Source organism: Ailuropoda melanoleuca, chromosome 12, assembly GCF_002007445.2.
Source record: "Ailuropoda melanoleuca isolate Jingjing chromosome 12, ASM200744v2, whole genome shotgun sequence".
NCBI classification, from domain to species: Eukaryota; Metazoa; Chordata; class Mammalia; order Carnivora; family Ursidae; genus Ailuropoda; species Ailuropoda melanoleuca.
This window is the reverse complement of record NC_048229.1, coordinates 36,811,326-36,830,567: the sequence shown is the minus strand read 5'-3', so window position 1 is coordinate 36,830,567 and position 19,242 is coordinate 36,811,326. Positions and strand designations below refer to the sequence as shown.

Sequence of the window (19,242 nt, the reverse complement as noted above, 5' to 3'; positions counted from 1 at the left end):
TCCTGGGATGGGGGGAAGGAGAGGTATAAGCAGAATGAGACCATAGAGCTGGGAAGGGCCATAAAGGGAAAAAAGTCGGCTTTATTAACAGCAAGGCTTGGAGGAGAGGGGGGAAACGAACAAAGTGAAGGGCTCACAAATAGACCACTCGCAAAGTGCCTTCCTGCGCATAATAACTGCATTATAATCATGTCTGCACCAACCTGAAGGACCTGGGACTCAGTCACTGTCACTGTCAGCTTCACTGGAATCAGAAGCTGCAGCTTCACTGCCATCCTCCTGGGCAGAGTGCTCACTGCCACTGGGGAAGGGACTGGCACTGCGACTCCGGCTCCGCTGGCCACCTGCATCACTGCCACTGTCCGAATCATTGTCACTGCCACGGGCCTGGCCTCTGTCCTCATCATCAGAATCTGCGTCGTCTTCCGAATCCGCATCACTGCCAAAGATCTCCTCTTTGTCCCGAGCGGCCCGGGCCTCATCCTCGCTGCTTTCATCCTCGCCGCTACCACTCTTGTCACTCGCCTCATCCCTGTCACCCTCTTCACGTTCACTCTCGCTGCCTGATCGCTCATCCTCGCTGCCTTCCTTCTCACTGCTGCTGCCTTTCTCTCGCTCCTCATCTGTAAGGGAGCCAGGAGAAGTGAGACCCAGTTTCCCACCTTTCCAGGGCTCCTGGGAATTGGCCTGTCCAGCTTTACCTGAGCCCCCAGCTTCTTTCTCTTCTGTCTCCATCTCTTCTTCCTCTTCCTCCTCGGGTTCGTGGTTCTCCAGCTGGGCCTTCCGTGCCTCCTAGAGGCAGCAGGGTTGAGGGGAAGTAGGGTGTTCTGTCAGGCTTCTGTCTTTCTCCTCACCCACCCCCACTCTCTCCCAGGAGCCCTAGGCCAGTGATGTTTGTTACCTGGGCTTCTAATTCCTTCTCGTTCATGTCCCGGTGTTTGACCACAAGCAGGGCATTGGTACCAGACTGAACCCCAGCCTTTGCCCGGCGTTTACTCAGACGGACCCTGCAGTGGGCAAGTTGGTGGGGAGGGGTGTGTAGAAGATGCATTTAAGGACTGTACTCGGGGATCCAGCCTGACTTGGTTCTTACTTCCTGACCAAAGCTTAGTCCAGAACAGACCAGAATAAATGCAGGTTGAATGAAGGAGACTAAACTCAGAGGTTGGATAAGGGAAAGGGAAGGATAATAGCTCCATGAGTCTCCTGTATTTATAAAGTGTATGTATACACACACACACACAAAATCATCTTACATATATATGTAAGAGATTTTAAGGTGAATTAGTTAGCAACACTTAAAAGCACAGAATTTAGATCATTGGCTTTTGGAAAATGTTAATCTGTGGCTCCACTGGTTCTTTTTCTTCCCATAACATAGCAACAATAGGTTGGAGCCCTTTGCTGGGCTAGGTCATGGTGCCCCTTGGAGGTTGTCAAGAGCTCCAGGTCACCCAGAGCCCACCAGCCCACTGCGTTACCTTTTATATGGGATCAGAGTTTGTGTCCTCTGCTTTAAACAAACTCAGGGTCACATTTTCTTTCCCATCCCTTACATTACACCAAGGTAAACTTCTAGGAGTAAACTTCCAGCTCTCAGGAGAAAGTTTGTGGGGGTCACCTTTTTTAACTCAGGTATCCAGGATATCGTTTAAAACATTTATGCTAATTTGATGTATTACTCCGTATTTTGCCCATGTTGACTTTCACATGAAGTCTCTTACTACATCGGAGGGAACTTGGCTATCTACCCTACAAAAAAGCTCAATCTCGAGATTTTTTTCCTGCGTTCACATGTTAGAACCAGGTCCAGCTCACATACTCAAGCAAGCTTCTGCTACTCTTGTTTGAAACGCAAGAGACCAGTCCTTACGTACAAATGACCTCCAAGGTAGTTCCTGCATACCCCAGGATCAGGGTTCTAAAGCACAGGCCCAGGCTAATCTGAGGTGGTAGTGTACCAAGTACCTGGTCTCCAATTCATTGTAGTAAACCCCATCACCCTCCCGGAAGATGAAGAAGTAGTTCTCCTCGTAGCCCTTGCTAGCTTTGTTCTTCACGTTCCAGTTGTACTCCCGAGCAATCTTGTAGTCATACCTGATGAGGATGAGGGGAACAAGGTCAACAGCCCCATTTCTCTCTTGGGGAGAAAAGGGAGACCCAGTTCTCTGTTCCCAAAACGTAACACCAACCCACGCACACATCATCTGGTGCATAGTCCATCTCCTCCTCCTGGTCCCGCTTTCGTTTCTTCAGTGTCTCCTCCACAGGCAGGAAATAGGCCACAAACTGGTTCCCTTCCTCATCCATCATGCCTCTGGATGGGAGAAGAGGAGGAAGAGTGAATAGTGAGGACAAAGGGGCAATGAGGAACAGGCCAAGGTGGGCAGTGGGGCCACTCACTTACCTGATCATGGCCTGAGACATCATCTCCAAAGCAGCTGCACCACTCGTGTCCTTGGGGGCTGGGTCTGAGTCAAAAATTACCTGAGCACATGGGTTGATCCACATCTAGGGGCAAGAGCACTTGGATTAGACTGGGACAAGCAGAGGTGGCAAGCTATCCCTTGCTACTTCCTGCCCTGGCTCTGACCTTAAAGTCTGGGAAGACAGGCATGACCTCCACTGGTGTCACTCGGGGCTTGCTGTAATGCTGGGAGATCTGATGGGGGCAAAAACAGGGTGGGTGAGGAGGATGTGGAGCTCTGGAGCTGCACCTTGGTCCGCCCCCAACCCCCATCCCAATCCCTCAATTAACCGATTTCTGGGCATCCTCAAAAGTTTTCTCAATGGCTGTGATCTGGCTATCCCTGTCTTTGTATATTTCTTCCTCCGTGAACTGCTGCTTCACAGAAACCCCAATCCTAGGAGTAAAGAGAAAGGCCATTAGGGGTCACTGGACACACCTGAAATCTCCACTTTCCCTCCCTACCCACCACAACTTACTTGACCTCAGGCTTCTCATTGGAGATGCCATAACGATTGAACTCAGTGGAGATGTACTCAGTCTTCCGCATCCACGGCACCACCTTTGCGTGCTGCTGGGATCTGGGGGTAGAGTATTAGGCACCTGGGACTCACCACCCTCTTCCCATCATAGATTCCCCCCCCCATCTCCAGTTCCCACTCAGCACACTCTCACCTCTTGGAGCTTGTGGGGGCCTGAATCTCCTCTTCCAAAAGCTTCTCATCAGCTGGATCTAGGAGTACTAGAGGAGAACAAGGGGCAGGAGGGCTATAAGGGCTGTGAGGGAGGGCCTGGCTTTTGCTGGCCTAGAGCAGGCCCTACCTCCCTTTCCACATACCGTTGGGGTCGATGCGGTAGGTATCCGGGTTGATGAGGTCAATGGTGACCCCCAGGTCTGGCTCAGTGAGGAGGTCGTGTTTGTGCTGTTTTTCCAAAGAAGTCGCTTTGTACTGGACGAACCTGGATGGGGAAACGTACCCATTACGGTTTCCTGATTCCAACTTTACACCTCACATTCATGCTTCCCAGAGGCTAACCTTTTCCAGGGAGGAACTCAAAATGGGAGTGTCCCCCATGTTGGAGTCAGAAGACTGGCTCTTCAGTGGGAAAAGACTTAGACACTGCTTGGTTTCATTCATCAACAAATATTTATGGAGTACCTACTACCGTATTGCTAAGTACTGTTCTAGGCCCCGAGAAGAGAGAAGTCAACAAGAGAAGCAATCCTTGCCCTCAAGGAACTCATGATCTAAGTGAGATGTTTTGCCCTCAGTCTCACCTGTTCTGGTCAAAGGGGTAGGTGATGAACTTGGGGTCGAAGGGGATGTCAGGGAGACTGTTGCAGTACTTCACTCGGCAGACCACTCCAGACCTGGGAATACAGTGGCTCAAAACCCGGCCCCTGCTGCCCCACCTCTGCTCCCAACCCTCATTTGCCCACCCCTGCTGGGAAAACCCAATGGGGCTCACCTCTCAGGCAGGGTCCGGTGAGAATTGGGCCTGGTAGGTAAGAGAGACATTGACAAAAAGATGGAGAAAACAGTATTGACAAGAATAAAGGGGGCTTCTCCAAGTTTTTAAAGTAGGTAAGGAGGGGGTGACAAATGGTAATCTCTTTGGGAGGAGTGCCCCAAGTACTTTAACGGAAGGATGTCAAGGATTCAACTCCTTGTAGAGAAAGTGTCTCCAAACGCTCTCACGAATGAATCCAACTGCTCAATCGCTTGTGGAGGGGACGTCTTCAAGTGCTTTAATAGAACTACGTGCTCAATTGGCTTTTAGCAAAGGGGTTCTCTAAACGCTTGACTGGAGTAATAAACGCACAATCCCTTCTAGATAGTCTCCTAAGAGCTCAATCCCTGAACTCCATGGCAGGGAGGTGGGGGCAACATCCCATCCCTGAAGGAACCCACCCCTGCCTGTCAAAAGTGAGCGCTCCGTGACGTCACGGCGTTCGCGGCGAGGGTTTGACATCACTGGCGGACCTGGGGTGGCTGGTGACGTCGTAGGAAGACACCCGCACCCGACCCCCCCCCCGCCTCGCCGAAACCTGGATAGACCTAGAGGAAAGCGGTACAGCCAGGTGGAGTGGCGCCTACCTGTGGCCATCCTCCCGCTGGGCCTGAGTCTGGATGGTGGGCGCCATGGCGACAAGGCGAAGGAAGCCCGGACGGGGTCCTTGCTGAGCCGCGGGGAGACGAGGAGGGGTGTACCGACGTCGGCGGACGCCTAATCCGAGGGAGAGCTCGGGTTGGCGCCGCTCTCTGCCGAGGTGGGGTCGGAATGAGGTGGGCTGGTGAAGAGTTCCAGTGGAGACTCAGCTAAACGCGCAGGCAGCGCCAAAGACGGACTCGCAGCTCCGGCTCCACCAACTGCCGCCAAGACGCTGAGGACCCGACAGGTCGCCTCAGGCCACGAGGCCTTCTGGGAAATAGAGTCCGGATTAGCCCCACACCCGGATCGGCAAACGGAGGGGTAAAGGGCGGAGCGAGGAAGGAAAAGCCTCTTGTGATTGGCGAATCGGTATCTCAAGTCTGGACGTCTTATTTGAGAGTCAAGTGCGGGAGGCGGTTATTCTTTCCTCCCATTGGCTGTGTTGTTTGGGAGGCAGAGCTAACTAGCAAGCGGGGCTTGGAGACGTAGACGCTAGAAAGAAACCAGGAGAGACGCTGTTGTGGCGCACTTCCGGCGCGCTAAGCTCAGAAAGATGGCTGCGTCCCAGCAGCAGGCTGCGGCTGCTTCGTCTGCTGCGGGTGTGTCGGGTCCGGGTTCGTCTGGTGGCCCGGGTCCGCAACAGCAGCCGCAACCACCAGCACAGCTGGTGGGGCCTGCCCAGAGCGGGCTTTTGCAGCAACAGCAACAGGATTTCGATCCGGTGCAGCGTTATAAGATGCTCATCCCACAGTTGAAGGAGAGTCTACAGGTGATTGGCCGAGAGCTGCGAGAAGCTATCGGGGTTTGGTTCTCTGACTCCAAGGGGGGGAGGGCAGAGGGGCTCTTTAATCTGGGAGAGAGCAAAGGAGCGTTAGGCAGGAAAGCAGAATGACATTTGGTCCTCTTGATGAGGCCAGAGCGAAGCTCTGCAGATTGGTAGTGTGAGCGGGATCAGCACGGATGTTGGGCCTGGGACTGGCCGGAGCTAGAGTGGGAGGGAGTTTAAAGGAAAAACAAAGATCCGGTTGTTAAAGCCCGAGGAAAGGACTGGCCTGTACAGAGATTCTGCCTGTGATTGGTGGGTGTAAGATGTGTCTGAGAGATTACTGGGAGAACCCTAGGTGAGAGCGGTCCTTTGGGAAAATACGACTGCTACTCTGGATTGTGAAGAGGGGGCTTGAAATTGAATAGATTTTTTTTTTAAGATTTTCTTTATTTCAGAGAGAGCGAGCAAGCATGGGGGGGGGCGGGGGAAGGGCAGAGGGAGAAGCAGACTCCCCACCGAGCAGGGAGCGCGGCGCGGGCCCCATCCCAGGACCCTGGGATCATGACCCAAGCCAAAGGCAGACGGTCAACCGACTGAGCCTCTCAGGCGCTTGGAAATTGAATAGATCTTAAGGAAGAGTGTATATCTACCAAAAGTGTCCCTTCTGTTTCTCTATTTCCTGCATTTTTTTTTTTAAACTAGACCCTGATGAAGGTTGCAGCCCAGAACTTGATTCAGAACACTAATATTGACAACGGACAGTGAGTATAGTCCCCTTTCCCTGGTCTTAGAAACTCATACCGGATCCCCACCCACCTATCCCCCTTCCTTCTGTTTTCAAGCCCCACTCCTTAGCAACCCGCCTTGCTCTTTTGCCTCTTCTAAAACAGTCCCTTATGCCCTGCCTTGGGGCTTCTGGGCCTAAACTTGGTTTCCTGATGGATATTTGGTTGGGTAGACACTGAAGTCCCAGAGATTGGAAATCCATTCTCCAGTGACCTTCTTCTTCTGGGCTATAGAAAGAGCAGTGATGGACCCATACAGCGCTTTGACAAGTGTCTGGAGGAATTCTACGCACTCTGTGACCAGCTGGAGCTCTGCCTGGTAAGGGACCTCCTAGACACTGGGTGACCACAGTCCTGCTTCAGTCCCCAGGTCTTTAGGAACCCTCAGTCAGTAAACCCACACTGGGCACCTCCTAGGGGCCACACTTGTGCTTCAGCTGATGCTGGGGACACAGTGTTGCTCTGATCCTTGCCTTCACTAAGCTTCCAGTTCACTGGGGTCACATACATCCCCAAACAGTGACAGCTCAGAGTGGTCAGGGCTGTGATCAGAAAAGCCCAGGCCACAGAAGTCAGGGCTATGAAGGGGGAGGCACTAGGGGAGGGCCAGGATTAAAATGAGGGAAGTTCAGGGGATTGTGGAAGCCTAGAGAAGGCACCTGACTCTGCCTAGGTTGGGGCAGGGAGAGGGGAGGGTGGTTCAGGGAAGTTTACTGGTAGAGAGCGCATCTGAGCTGAGGCTGGAGCAAAAATGGAAGAGGGGCAGGAGTTTCGAGGAGGGCGGGTGGCTAAGAGCACAGGCTCTGGAATCTGAATGGACCACCAGTCTCTACCCATGAGCTTCGGGTTTCTCCTTTGAGAAATGGATTTTGGGGAAAGACAGCAAGATCATATATGTAAAAATCGTAACATGGTACTAAGCACGTGGCAAATGTTTCCTGTAGTGACATCATCATTTTAAACTGGGGTTTGAAGGAAAAGTCAGAATTTGAGAAGCCTGGTGTGGTGGTAGAAAGGTGTTCCAGCTAGGGGCGCCTAGGTGGCTCATTCGTTAAGCATCTGCCTTCGGCTCAGGGCATGATCCCAGGGTTCTGGGATCGAGCCCCACATCGGGCTCCATGCTCCGCTGGGAGCCTGCTTCTTCCTCTCCCACTCCCCCTGCTTGTGTTCCCTCTCTCGCTGGCTGTCTCTCTCTCTCTGTCAAATAAATAGATAAAATCTTAAAAAAGAAAGAGAGATGAGAGAGAGAGAGAGAGAGAAAGAAGGAAAGAAAAGAAAGAGGTGTTCCAACCAGAAGGAACAGCTTCTACTTTAATTTCCCCTTAGGAATGTCATGAAATTCAGTTTGGCTGAGGTGTAGTAGGCATTAGGGTTTGTTGGAATTTTTTTTTTTTAAGATTTCTTATTTATTTACTTGAGAGAGAGAGCACGTGTGCACATGCAGGGGCAGGCGGAGGGGCAGAGGGAGAGAGAGAACAAGCTCACCGTTGAGCAAGGCATCTGACTTGGGGCTCAATCCCAGGACCCCGGGATCATGACCCGAGCCAAAGGCAGACGCTTAACCAACCGAGCCACCCAGGCGCCCCAGAGTTTGTTGGATTTTGAATATAGCCCCGAAGGTGCTGGCGAGCCATGAAGGGGTTTAAGCAGGGAAGAACATGGACCTGCTGGCTTTTTTAGGAAAATACCTCTGGCTGCCAAGTGAAGGATGGGTTAGAGGAGCTAAGAGTGGAGGCTGGGAGCCCAAGGAGGCAACCATGACAGGATTCAGGCGGGCTAGGCTGCAGCAGGACAGGGTCCTGAGGAAGTGGGGAAGAGCAGATGGGAAAGCTACTCAGAAGGCTCTAGCACAGGCCATGGGGCTGCCCTGGACTGTGGGAGGAGCTGTCTCCAGGATGAGGCCCCCAGCTCTAGTTGGAATGGCAGTGCCCTTCCTGAGACAGGGATCCAGGAAGAGGAACAGTTGGGTGGGGAGGGTAGGAGAGCTCTGGAATTTCAGGGAAGGCTGGGGAACACCGGTGTGGTGGTGTCACTGCAGAAGTGGAAACCGAGTGGTGCATGTGGGTGGGACACCCATGAGAGGGCATGAGAACGAGAGGAGCTGGGACCTGGGAATTGCCCCACTTAGGGCTTGCGCAGAGTAAGCAGTCACTAGACAGAGCAGCCAGAGAAGGAGGAAAACCAGGAGCAGGCGTCCTCAGAGAAGCCACTGTCAGTGTCAAGGCCAGAGTTAGGACAGTCCCAGCCAGTAATGGCAGCTGCCATTCATTCAGTGACATGCTAGGACCTGTGTCTGTTCTCACTATCCTCGCCTGATGAGGTAGCAAAGGCAGTTATCAAACCCATTTGTTTTCCAAAGGAAGAAACCGACTCTGAGAGAAGCAGCTGCATGCCTCAGGGTCACTCAAGCAAGTGGTTGGCAGGGCCAAACTCTGACTCGAAGCCCCAGGGAGTCCAGAGGCCAAGCAGGCTATACCGGGGCTTGCCCTTGGGGTAGGGCGGGGAGCACTGGGGGTGACACTGATGCCGCACCTTGCCTGCCTGTCCACAGCGCCTGGCACATGAATGTCTGTCCCAGAGTTGCGACAGCGCCAAGCACTCTCCAACTCTGGTGCCCACGGCCACCAAACCAGATGCAGTGCAGCCTGACAGCCTCCCCTACCCGCAGTACCTGGCAGTCATCAAAGCCCAGATTGCCTGTGCCAAGGACATTCACACCGCTCTGCTGGACTGCGCCAACAAGGTCACGGGCAAGACGCCTGCACCACCTACAGGCCCTGGGGGCACCCTGTGAGCTGGCAGGGCTGGGAGTGGGGCAGACAGCGGGGGGAAGCAGACAGGGAGGGAATGAAGAGTGACCCTCAAAGCAGCCTCGTCTCTGCCTTTTCTTCCCGCCTGAGCCCTATGGCCGGAGCCAGCAGAGGGCAGCAGAAGCCATCCGGGAGTGTGCAGGGCGGGGCCTGGCCTCTCCTTGCAGCTTGCTCTCCTGCTGCCTAGCCCAGGATGCACTTTGGACTGCCTGTTGATGACCTCTTCCAGGGGCTCTCCCCCAACGTGGCCTGGGCAAAGAGCCCTGACCTGCCTCTCTCCTTCAGTCCTTCCTGATTTTGTCTGTTGGGGGGTGGTCTCTCCGTGTTTGCTCCTTTTTCTGGCTGTCTGTGTGTTTCTAAGGCATGGGTCTGTTGTCTGTCTCTCATTTGGTCTCTTTTTGTCCCTGTCTCTCTGCCTCTGTGGTCCTGTCTCCCTGTGTCTGACCATTTCTATCTTAGTCCCCTTTTGCTCTCTTCGGCCCCCCGTTCCTAACTGGGACTCTATTCTGAAGGGGGCCAGATTCTGGGATCCAGACCCCTAGGTTACCTGGGGCGAGGGGAAGGAGTTGCAGATCTAGGGGCCACAGCCAAGTCTAGGGATCCCTAGGACCTCCCATGTCAGCCCAGCCCCCAGGTCCTCAGCCCAGGAAAGGGGAAGTGAAGGGGTTCTAGGCCCTGACCTCAGCGTGCCTGGTCTGAGAGCAACTCACTCCCCCACCCGAACCCGGAGCCTGCGTCAGCAGCGCTCAAACGAGGGGCATTGTGCAATCCGTGGTGAAGCCTAGCCCAGCTGGATGCCTGGGTCCCTGTATTTTTAGCCCCAAAGGAGAAGTGAAAAGGCCCCAGCAGGGGTGAATCATCAGTCCTGGGGAAGAACCCAGGCGCCTGGGCCCCAGCTCCGGGAAGCAGGCCTTGGGGAGGGGGCTTCAGGGAAGGAGTGGCCCACCGGGCTCCCCTTTTCCCTGAGAGTGAGCTCTGGGAGCTCAGCCATGGCTTTCAGGCCTGGGCAAGTGCAAGGCGGAGCTACCAGCCCAGGCCCAGCTGTTCGGGTGTGAAAGGCCTGAGTGAGTCAGCCTGGTTGGGGTACTGCCCCACCCAACACCTTCTGTGCCCTGGTTCCCATCTTGCCGCCCAGAGGCGTCCTGTCCTGGACCCCACATCTGTGAGGAAAGCCTGGGACTGTGGAGACCTGTGATTGACCCAGACCTTAGGTCCCCACACTGGAGTCCTGGGAAATGGCCAGCCCCTCTGTGTGTGTGTGTGTGTGTGTGTGTGGTGTGTGTGTGCGCACATCCCAGGTGTGTGTGTGTGGTGTGTGTGTGTGTGCGCACATCCCAGGTAGTTCCTTTCTTGAAGTGCCAGGCATGTAGGGCAGGCGCCCAGGAAAGGCAGCAGACCTCTTGGGCACTAATTGAAGATGCAGTCCATGGGAACAAATTTAACACAAATGCAAGATACAGAGTTGGAGAATTATGTTACTTTGTTAAAAAAAAAAAAAAAACCACAAACATTAAAGTTTGAGAGCTTAGGTTGGGTAGTGGTCCGTGGGTATTCGTTATTATTAGGGTCTGTAAATACATGTTACATGTATTATTTGTCAAATAGATGGTAAGATTTATTTTGCGGGGGCGGGGGGGAAGTCCTTGACAGAGGTCACAAAGGCCTTGCTGAGAAGGTGGTACTGGAGCAGACTTGAAAGAGGGAGTAGGCTTGTGGGCATTTGGAGAAATCTTCCCAGGGAGACCAGCAGCAAGTGCAAAGGTCCTGAGGCAGGAATGTGCTGATGTGTCTATGGGACAATGTGGAGGCCTGGACCATAGCCCAGGGGCAGGGGTAGAAGTTGACGCAGGTCATGAGGACCTTACTAGGTTATTAGACCCAGACGGAGATTCTACAGCCTACAGATTATACAGTTGTATGCACAGCCACACACTCCAGGCAAACGTGTACATGAGAAGCACAGCCTCATAGGGCACAAAAGACCGTGGGGACACAGGCGCACATGGCCCCCCTCTTCCCCAGCACAGAACAGCATAACTCTCCGTCCTACAATCATGGTGTCCCCAGATTCTGCGGCCCAGTGACAGAGAGTCCCACAAACAGATTCTAAAGGAACAATCCAACCACATGAACATACAACTCTCTAATCACCACTTAACCCACTATCTTTCAAGCCATCGCAGACTTTGCCCATCACAGGCTGACTCAGCCCTACCCTCAGCTCAGCGTTATCGAAAGCAGCCTTAGCTGGGGATGGAGAATGCTTCTCAGGTACAAGTGTGTGCGTGTGTGGCTCGGCCCGGCCCATGGAGGGCGAACAGTGACCAGCCTCCCTTCCCATCATGTGCGTTGTAGACGTCAGGAACCGAAGTTCACCAGTTTCACTGCCTTGTGACTGGGCCTCAGAGGAACCTCACCCAGATTCTGGCCTCCCGTGTGCACAGCCTCACCCCAAATAAGGACACAGACACTTGGAAACACTGTTGGGTACACACGCAGCCACAGGGACCGTGCGCACGGCCACAGCTACCTCCAGTCACACATGCTCACACACAGCTTCCAAGTCCGGGGTGCACACAGGCTCTGGCCAGAAGGCATGGGCAGCCAGGCGACCCTCAAGGAGTTGCTCGGTCACTCCGGGTCCCACAGTGGTGCGCTTTCCGCAGATGTACACGTAGGTCTGTAAGTCCCACGTTCTTGTGAACGCCGGCTCAAGCAGTTACAGTTGGGTACACACTCCCACCCCCAGGGCTGGCTAAAGTAAACAGTGGAGTCAACCACAGGCGCAGGTGGTTTCACACATTTATTCACACAGCCGTGGCAGGCGGCACTGGAAGGACACAGCCCTCACACAGGAAACGGGACGCGCACCCTCGTGTCCCACACCTACTTCCCCCAATTCTGCACCCAGCCACGCCAAGGCACACACGTTCGCACCTACAGTACACACACACACACAACCACACGCCACGGTCCGCCCCCCCCCCGCTGGCCCACGCAGTTGCACACTCGGCCGCGCCCAGGCACGCCAGGCGCGCACACGTGCCGCGAGTACACGCTCCCCTGCTCGCCCGCGCACTCGCCCCGACTCTCACACCCCCGCGTTTCCCGTCCCCGCTTGTTTTTCTGGAAACTCTGCTCTCCGTCCCCTCCCCCTAGGCCGGAAGTGCTCGCCGTATTTTTAGCCGCTCTGGTTTCCGCCCCTTTCCTCCCCGTTCTGCCCGCCCAGTAGCTCCCCCCCACCACCGCACCTCGCGGGGGACCCCGGCCATCCCCTTCCCCACCGTCATTCCAGAGGGGATTCCCGGCCGCCGCTGGGGCCACGGATTTTCCCGCTGGCTACGTGAGGAGCGGGGAGGAGTCCAGTCCTGAACTTCCTCCCAGGCTGGGCGGGGGGGGGAGAGGCTGGGGGCTCGGACTCGGGCTAGAGAGAGAAAAGGAGGCTGGGCTCCCGGACTTGGGGGTCTGACGTAGGAGGGGCTGGAGGCCCAATCTCCTGGACCTGAGCAGAGAGGTGGTTTGGAAGACCCGGACCCCTAGATCTGAGCAAGGAGGGGCCAAGGCCTGGGGCCTTGGGTCCCACCCGTCTGCGTTTCAGTGGACGGTTGGCCCTTCCCCGGCGCAAAGCTCCCTCTCCAGCCTCTTCGAACGTCGCCCAATCCCAAGCGTCCTGGCTCTCGGGGCGATGACTAAGCAGATAGGAGAGGGGAGGGGGTCAGCCTGACTCAGGGATGGGAAATGCTCCCTATCTCTAGGGAATCGAAACTCCTCCAGGATCGCGGCTGGAGCCGAGCCAGACTCCAGAGACCCCAGGGTGTTTCCCCACACACACACACCTCCCGTTTTCCCGCCGCCTCAGTCCTACTAGCGGCGAAGGGATTTGGAGCCCAGCCGGGAGGCGGGTACCAGGCACCTCCCCTTTCCCCTTTTTCCCGTTGTCCTCCAGGCTGTGTTTACAGGCGACACAAGCCCTGGTTACAAGAGAGGAACCCGGGCGTCCGGGTCGAGCCTCCTCGTCACGGCTTCCAGGAAGCCCCCCTCCCCCGCCCCTTGCGTATGAGTCACGGGCGAGCGGGAGGCTGCAACCGTGCCAAAGCCACCCGCAGCCGCCCAGCTCACGGGACTGGCCGGGAAGGCCCCTCAGCCCCAGAAAGCGCCGCACCAGGGATTCCCCCGAGCTCTGTCCGACGAGGCAAGTCGGTGTGCCTGGCAGGCTCTTCCCACCTCAATACGAGCCCGCGGTTGCAGCCTGCAAAAATAAACTTTCCACCTTTGTAACTGCACTCCGTGGCAATGATTTCTACCCCCATGTTTTCGCTCAGGGCGCCAGCTCACCGAGATCCCCTTAAAAGTAAACTTTCTTCCCAGGTCTCTGTAACAGAGTGTCACTCAGGGCACCCACTTGACGATCACAGACTTGCCAACGCGGGGTACAATCCCCGCATCCCCGCAATAAAGAGTTCTCTCAAGGCACGCCCCTTTGAAAGACACCCATGCGACCATCAGTTGGGAGGATGACCCATTTCTTCCACCTCCAGACGACTTTCCCATCAAGGCAACCCTCTACCACAAAAGACCTCCCCCTTTCTAATCTTGAGTTTTCTCAGAAGGCAAACTCTTCTTAAGAGGGACTAGGACAGTAACGGCCTCTCCGAGCCTGGTTTTCTCGGAGTGTAAACTGGGCATAATGTGTCCTTGAGTTAATGTATGTAAAGCACTTTCATAGAACAGTGCCTGACCCAGAGGAAACGATCAGCAGTGCCATTATCTGCTTGAGCACGAGAGGCTCCTTTCCTGCCTCGCCAGGTATTCCGGGACCCCACGCCCCGCGCGTAGGAGGATTGGAGATCCTTACAACTTCTCTCCCTGCCGTGTCTCACCCTCTCTAAGTCTCCCTGCGTGTGTCTCTCCCTCCACGTCGGTCTCTGTTTTTCTTGGGTCTCTCCATTTCTTGTCTCTCTCTCCCCTCCCGGTGTCTCTCCCCGCCCCCGCCCGCCTCTCCCGCGCACGCCCTCATGGCCTCTGTCCATGTCAATTCCCCCGGGAGCCCTGCCCCCCCCACCACCGCGCAGTTCGATTCTCCGCGCCTCCGTCTCCAGCCTTGAAAACTGGCCCGACACCACTACCCCCCGCCCAACACACACACACACACACACACACACACACACACACACCCCACCACCACCACCACCACCACCACCCCCCCTGGGGTAAGCTCGGGTTCTTCTTGGCCGGGGGCCGGGTGGGCCTTGCTGGGGGCGCGCGTCCGGGAAGCGCCCCTCCTGGCCCCACCCACCAGGACCCGCCCCTCTGGACCCGCCTCCTCCCATCGACTCTATAAAAGCACCGTCTCTGCCGACCAACCGCAGCCTGACTTCAGCGCTCCCACTTTTGGCCGACTTCTCAGCCCATCGGCCGTTCGCGCCGCCATGGATCTCGCCGCCATCTACGAGGTGAGCCCCCGCCGACCGACACCCCCGGGGTCCGCTTGCCTGACACCCTTCTTAAACTAGGGGTCTCTAGCGCCGGAAAGTCCGGCCCGGGACCTCTGGCTCCCTTCTCAAACTGCAGCTCGGGAGAGTCGCACACTCCGGCCCGGGGTCCCTGGCTCCCTTCTCAGACCAGTGCGAGTATCGGGAGGTGCAAATGGAGCTCGCGACTTTCGGGTCTCCGCCCCAGCATTGGTGGGGTGGCCCTTGGAGATGGAAAGCTGGAGGACTTTTTTCAGACTAGGGCTGTCTGGAGGCGGAAATGGCCCCACACCTGGCTTATCCCCTAGTAGTTGGTTAGGGCGCGGTTTTGCGCGGAGGCGTTTCTGGGGTTGGAGTCTCGGGGTGAGGGGAAGCCGACTTCTCTTTCTCCATCCCTTGACTCAGCGAAGAACTCTGGGAACCCTAAGACCGAAGAGATCCCGACTCTTGGGTTACCTTTGCCTCCTTCTCCAGTTGTGAAACTGGAGAACCCGATGTGCGGGGTCAGATCCCGAGGGGGTCCAGAGGCTCAAAATTGAGAGGACAGTGGTGTTGTCTGACTTTGGGGTCTCCTCTTGTTCTAGCCGGGGAGCCGGGTTGCCTGGGTCCCTGGGATCGGTTTCTCTCGCGAATAAACTCAGAACGTCCAAATCGGGATCCCTGCGATCCGGCACCCATACTTTAATGGGGGCAGGTGGGGCTCAGGCCGGGAGCGCACAAACCGGACTGGCAAGCTCTTAGGTGCCCTGCAGCTGTGGTGGGGCGTCACCCAGCATTTTCGGTGTCTTAACCAATCCCTGTTCCCACAGAGCCTCCTGTCGCTGAGCCCTGACCTGCCATCTGACCACGGAGAGACCGAGTCCAGCCCAAGCTGGGCTTCCTCCGGGCTCTGGAGCCTCAGCTCATCCGACAACAGCCCGGCTGGGGTCGGTGTCCGCTTGCCTGGCCGCTCCACCAGCCTGGTGGAGGGTCGAAGCTGTGGCTGGGTGCCGCCACCCCCAGGCTTCGCACCCCTGGCTCCCCGCCCAGGCTCTGAACTGTCGCCTTCACCCACCTCACCTACTGCAACCCCCACCACCTCATCCCGGTACAAGACTGAGCTATGTCGGACCTTCTCAGAGAGTGGGCGCTGCCGCTATGGGGCCAAGTGCCAGTTTGCCCATGGTCTGGGTGAGCTGCGCCAGGCCAGCCGCCACCCCAAGTACAAGACCGAACTCTGCCACAAGTTCTACCTCCAGGGCCGCTGTCCCTACGGCTCACGCTGCCACTTCATCCACAACCCCAGTGAAGACCTGGCTGCCCCGGGCCACCCCCACGTGCTGCGCCAGAGCATCAGCTTCTCAGGCCTGCCCTCTGGCCGCCGAACATCACCACCACCAGCAGGCCTGGCAGGCCCTTCCCTGTCCTCCTGCTCCTTCTCTCCCTCCAGCTCCCCGCCCCCACCACCCGGGGACCTTCCACTTTCTCCCTCTGCCTTCTCTGCCGCCCCTGGGACCCCAGTGGGCCGAAGGGACCCCACCCCAACCTGTTGCCCCTCCTGCCGAAGGGCTACCCCCAGTAGCGTCTGGGGGCCCTTGGGTGGCCTGGCTCGGAGTCCCTCTGCACACTCTCTGGGATCTGATCCTGATGAATATGCCAGCAGTGGCAGCAGCCTGGGGGGATCCGACTCACCTGTCTTTGAGGCTGGGGTTTTTGGCCCACCCCAGCCGCCTGCAGCCCCTCGGCGACTCCCCATCTTCAACCGCATCTCCGTTTCTGAGTGACAAGTGCCCACCCAGTACAGATCAGCTGGATCTCAAGGGGGCCATTTCTCTTTTGCCCTGGGTTCCACAGGGGCCCCAGGGGCTGTGGGAAACTGGGGGACTCAAGTAGCCTCCCCCCAACCTTCCAAAGTGCATTAACCCACTCCCCTGACCCCATGCTGGGGCAGGTCCCCAGTGTGCAAGCTCGGTGTTCATGGTGTTGGGGGAAGGAGTGTTTTCTGGGGCCTTGTTAAAAAAAAAAAAAATGTAGCAGATTTGAGGAAGGCAGTGAGCCCTCTACCCACCCCTCCCTTTCCCAGTGCTGTGAATAATAGGCTCCCACTGCCCCCTTTCAATTTCTCCTAGACCCTGAGGTTCCAGTGTCTGGTGGTGACTGGAGCCTCCCCCTGAGGGGGAATCCTGGTGCTCAAATTTCCCTCCAAAAGCAAGTAGCCAAAGCCATTGCCAAACCCCACCCAGCCATTGGGCTCTTTATTTATGACGACTTTATTTATTCTAATAGATTTTATAGTATTTATATATATTGGGTCGTCTGCCTCCCTTGTATTTTTCTTCCTCCCTTTTGTAATATTGTTAACGACGGAATAATTATTGTTATAAGTATACTATAATAATATATTAAGTAATATATTGTTAAAAGTTTATTTTTGTGTTTTTTGAAATTTTTAAATAAAAGGAATCTGTGTAAACTGGAATCCTGGATTTTCTGCCGTCTAGAAGCAGTAAAGAGGAGCGGGGAAGGTGGCGTGGGCTTTTAGAAGCGGGATAGGTGCGGTCGACCGAGAGCTCCAAACCCTCGCAGACAGAGCCGCCCGTGGCGCTTACCTGGCAGGAAGTGACGTCACCTGGCCCGGCCATTCACCTGAGAGGGCGGGGCCCAGGTGAGGTCACCCTAGGAACTCGGAGAGCCAGTTCCCGGGGCGTGGGGGCACAGGCGCTCCCGTCCAGCCAGCGGCCGGGTGCGGGCGGGGACGGCATGTTTCCGTCCCCACGGGGCCGAGGGAGGAGGGCGGGGCTGAGCGGAGAGGACGGAATGTGCCGGGGCGCGAGCCCAGGACGGACGGGGGCGGCGAGGCGGGTGGGGGAGGTGGCCTCCCGACAGTCGGGGCGTCCCGGGGTCCCACCGCCCGGTGTTCCGGGACGTGAGAGCCTGGCGGGGATCTCAGGCTTTCAGAACCGCGGGGGAGACAGCTTGAGAGCCTCAGGATTCCAGAATCTCAGAGGCAGTCTCGGCGATTTAGAATTCTAGCCCCTTGGTGTCTCCGAAAACTGCAGAGACCGCAAAACGCAGTATTCTGGCCTTCCCGCCCCCCCCCCGAACCTCGGAATTGCAGAGACTTGGCCCTTGGGAACTCGAGAAGTTCGGCATTTGGGGGCCTTGGAAGCTCGCGGTCTCGCGCTCCAGGCGGGGCCGGGGAGGGGGTCCGGCTTGCCAGGCCCGAGTGTGGGTCGCGGCAGCGTCGGGCGGGGCCCCGGGGACCGCGGCGTCCTCGGACCATACAAGGCAACAGGCGGCGGGAACCACCCTGGGGCGGGGGAGCCGGCCGCCCCGCGCCCGGAAGCCGCCCCGCGTCAGCGCCGGCGCCCCGCCCCCCTTCCACCGCCGCCNTCTCCCTTTCCCCTTTTAAATGTGTTCCCCTTCCAGCCTCCACCCCCGTCCCTTACCACCTCCTCTCCTCCTCTTTCCTTCAGTTCCTCTCCTTCTCTCCCCTCTCCCCCCCACCTTCGTGCCCTCTGCACCCTTTTCCTCCTGGCCTCTCACTCACTCTGTCTCCTGGGTTCCACCTCTCGTCCCCACCCCTCTGCTCCATCCTGCTGGTATTCTCCCTCTCCCTCTCCAGCCCCTTACCCTCCTCTGCCTTCTCCCCTCCCTTCCTCCTGCCTCCTTGCCCTCTCTTCTTTGGCTCTCTCTCCCTGCCCACTGGCAGGCCCTGTCCATTGATAGCCTCTTCCCGGAAACTGCCCTCCCTTCATTTTGGGGAAAGTGCTCAGATCCCCAGACTTAGGAGAAAGGGTTGTAATAAAAGAAACACGGAGATCCAAAGACATCGGGGAGGCAGAGAGCAAGAACGAGCCATGCAGACACATTTACAGACTCTGAAAGAATGAGAAGCACATCTCTGGCCCTTCCCTTAGCAAAAACAGATTTTCTGCCCCTTCTAAAAACAAAAGCCTCATTTGAGAAAATGACCCCCACCACCAGCTACCAGTGCCCAACACCTGGGAGTCCCCTTGACTCCTCTTTGTCAAACCCACACCCCTATCCAACAGCAATTCTGTCTGACTCATCTACATAGATCTACCTGCCTGCTGTGGCTCCCAGCCTAGTTCTATCCAGCATCATCTTCCACCTGAACCTTCCTAACAGCCCCTTCCTGGTTTCACTGGCTCAGGACCTACCCTCAGTCTCTCCCCACTCCCCAACAAGACAACTACAGGGAACCTGTCCTGACACCTGAGTCAGAGTCAGATCACATAAAAGACAAAGTCCTAAGTCCTCACCAGCTTACATAGCCTGGCTCTTATCTTAGTCCACTCTTGCTCTAATCACACTGGCTTTCTAGGGGCTCACCAATATACCTGACCTGCTGCTTCAGCCACAGGGCCTTTTCACCGGCTGCTACCGCTGCCTGGAATATTCTCCCAAGTATCCCCATGGCTTACTCCCCTCCTTTAGGTCTCTGCTCAGATGTCTCCTCAGTGAGATGGTGTTTGACTACTATTATTACAACCTACACCCTCATCCTTCCTCCCTACTTTGCTCTACTTTTTCCATGACATTCATCACCACCTAACATATAAAATGTAGTTTTCATGCTTATAGAAGCCCGCCTCTCCTACTAGAATGTAAAATCCTCAGGGGCAGGGACTTTGTGTTGTTCATTGCTGTATCACTCATGCCTAAACCCTAAGCAGGAGTCAGTCACATAGTGGATGTTCAACATCTGTTGAAAGAAACAAATCAATTCAGAAAAAAGGAGGAAAAGAGAGTAAAATCTCAAGTCACAGGAGAAAAAAACAGTAAA

General features: G+C 56.1%; 3 protein-coding genes across 3 annotated transcripts; 2 read left to right on the top strand and 1 right to left on the bottom strand.

Annotated features, from left to right (window-relative positions):
- Positions 1-61: 61 nt before the first annotated feature.
- Positions 62-4,862, bottom strand: PAF1 (PAF1 homolog, Paf1/RNA polymerase II complex component). Its single transcript, XM_002927384.4, has 14 exons — positions 4,567-4,862; positions 3,938-3,967; positions 3,747-3,839; positions 3,306-3,427; positions 3,143-3,209; positions 2,947-3,048; positions 2,759-2,864; positions 2,594-2,662; positions 2,408-2,511; positions 2,201-2,317; positions 1,969-2,097; positions 902-1,007; positions 702-792; positions 62-623 (listed from the first exon to the last, which is right to left on the bottom strand). The coding sequence occupies exons 1-14, from the start codon at positions 4,611-4,613 to the stop codon at positions 220-222; spliced, it is 1,587 nt and encodes a 528-aa protein (XP_002927430.1). The 5' UTR covers positions 4,614-4,862; the 3' UTR covers positions 62-219.
- Positions 4,863-5,033: 171 nt separating this feature from the next.
- Positions 5,034-10,510, top strand: MED29 (mediator complex subunit 29). The gene is made up of 4 exons (XM_002927383.4): positions 5,034-5,390; positions 6,090-6,148; positions 6,407-6,491; positions 8,724-10,510. The coding sequence occupies exons 1-4, from the start codon at positions 5,175-5,177 to the stop codon at positions 8,964-8,966; spliced, it is 603 nt and encodes a 200-aa protein (XP_002927429.1). The 5' UTR covers positions 5,034-5,174; the 3' UTR covers positions 8,967-10,510.
- Positions 10,511-14,279: 3,769 nt separating this feature from the next.
- On the top strand, positions 14,280-16,461 carry ZFP36 (ZFP36 ring finger protein). Its single transcript, XM_002927382.4, has 2 exons — positions 14,280-14,435; positions 15,263-16,461. The coding sequence occupies exons 1-2, from the start codon at positions 14,412-14,414 to the stop codon at positions 16,214-16,216; spliced, it is 978 nt and encodes a 325-aa protein (XP_002927428.1). The 5' UTR covers positions 14,280-14,411; the 3' UTR covers positions 16,217-16,461.
- Positions 16,462-19,242: the final 2,781 nt, after the last annotated feature.

Excerpts from the sequence above, each read along its gene's own strand:
- PAF1 (XM_002927384.4), bottom strand. The coding sequence starts at position 4,613 with ATGGCGCCCACCATCCAGACTCAGGCCCAGCGGGAGGATGGCCACAG. Across the intron at positions 3,210-3,305 it reads CTACCGCATCGACCCCAACG|TACTCCTAGATCCAGCTGAT; the intron begins GTATGTGGAAAG and ends GTTCTCCTCTAG. Across the intron at positions 624-701 it reads GAAAGAAGCTGGGGGCTCAG|ATGAGGAGCGAGAGAAAGGC; the intron begins GTAAAGCTGGAC and ends GCTCCCTTACAG.
- MED29 (XM_002927383.4), top strand. The coding sequence starts at position 5,175 with ATGGCTGCGTCCCAGCAGCAGGCTGCGGCTGCTTCGTCTGCTGCGGGT. Across the intron at positions 6,149-6,406 it reads ACTAATATTGACAACGGACA|AAAGAGCAGTGATGGACCCA; the intron begins GTGAGTATAGTC and ends TCTGGGCTATAG. Across the intron at positions 6,492-8,723 it reads ACCAGCTGGAGCTCTGCCTG|CGCCTGGCACATGAATGTCT; the intron begins GTAAGGGACCTC and ends GCCTGTCCACAG.
- ZFP36 (XM_002927382.4), top strand. The coding sequence starts at position 14,412 with ATGGATCTCGCCGCCATCTACGAG. Across the intron at positions 14,436-15,262 it reads ATCTCGCCGCCATCTACGAG|AGCCTCCTGTCGCTGAGCCC; the intron begins GTGAGCCCCCGC and ends CTGTTCCCACAG.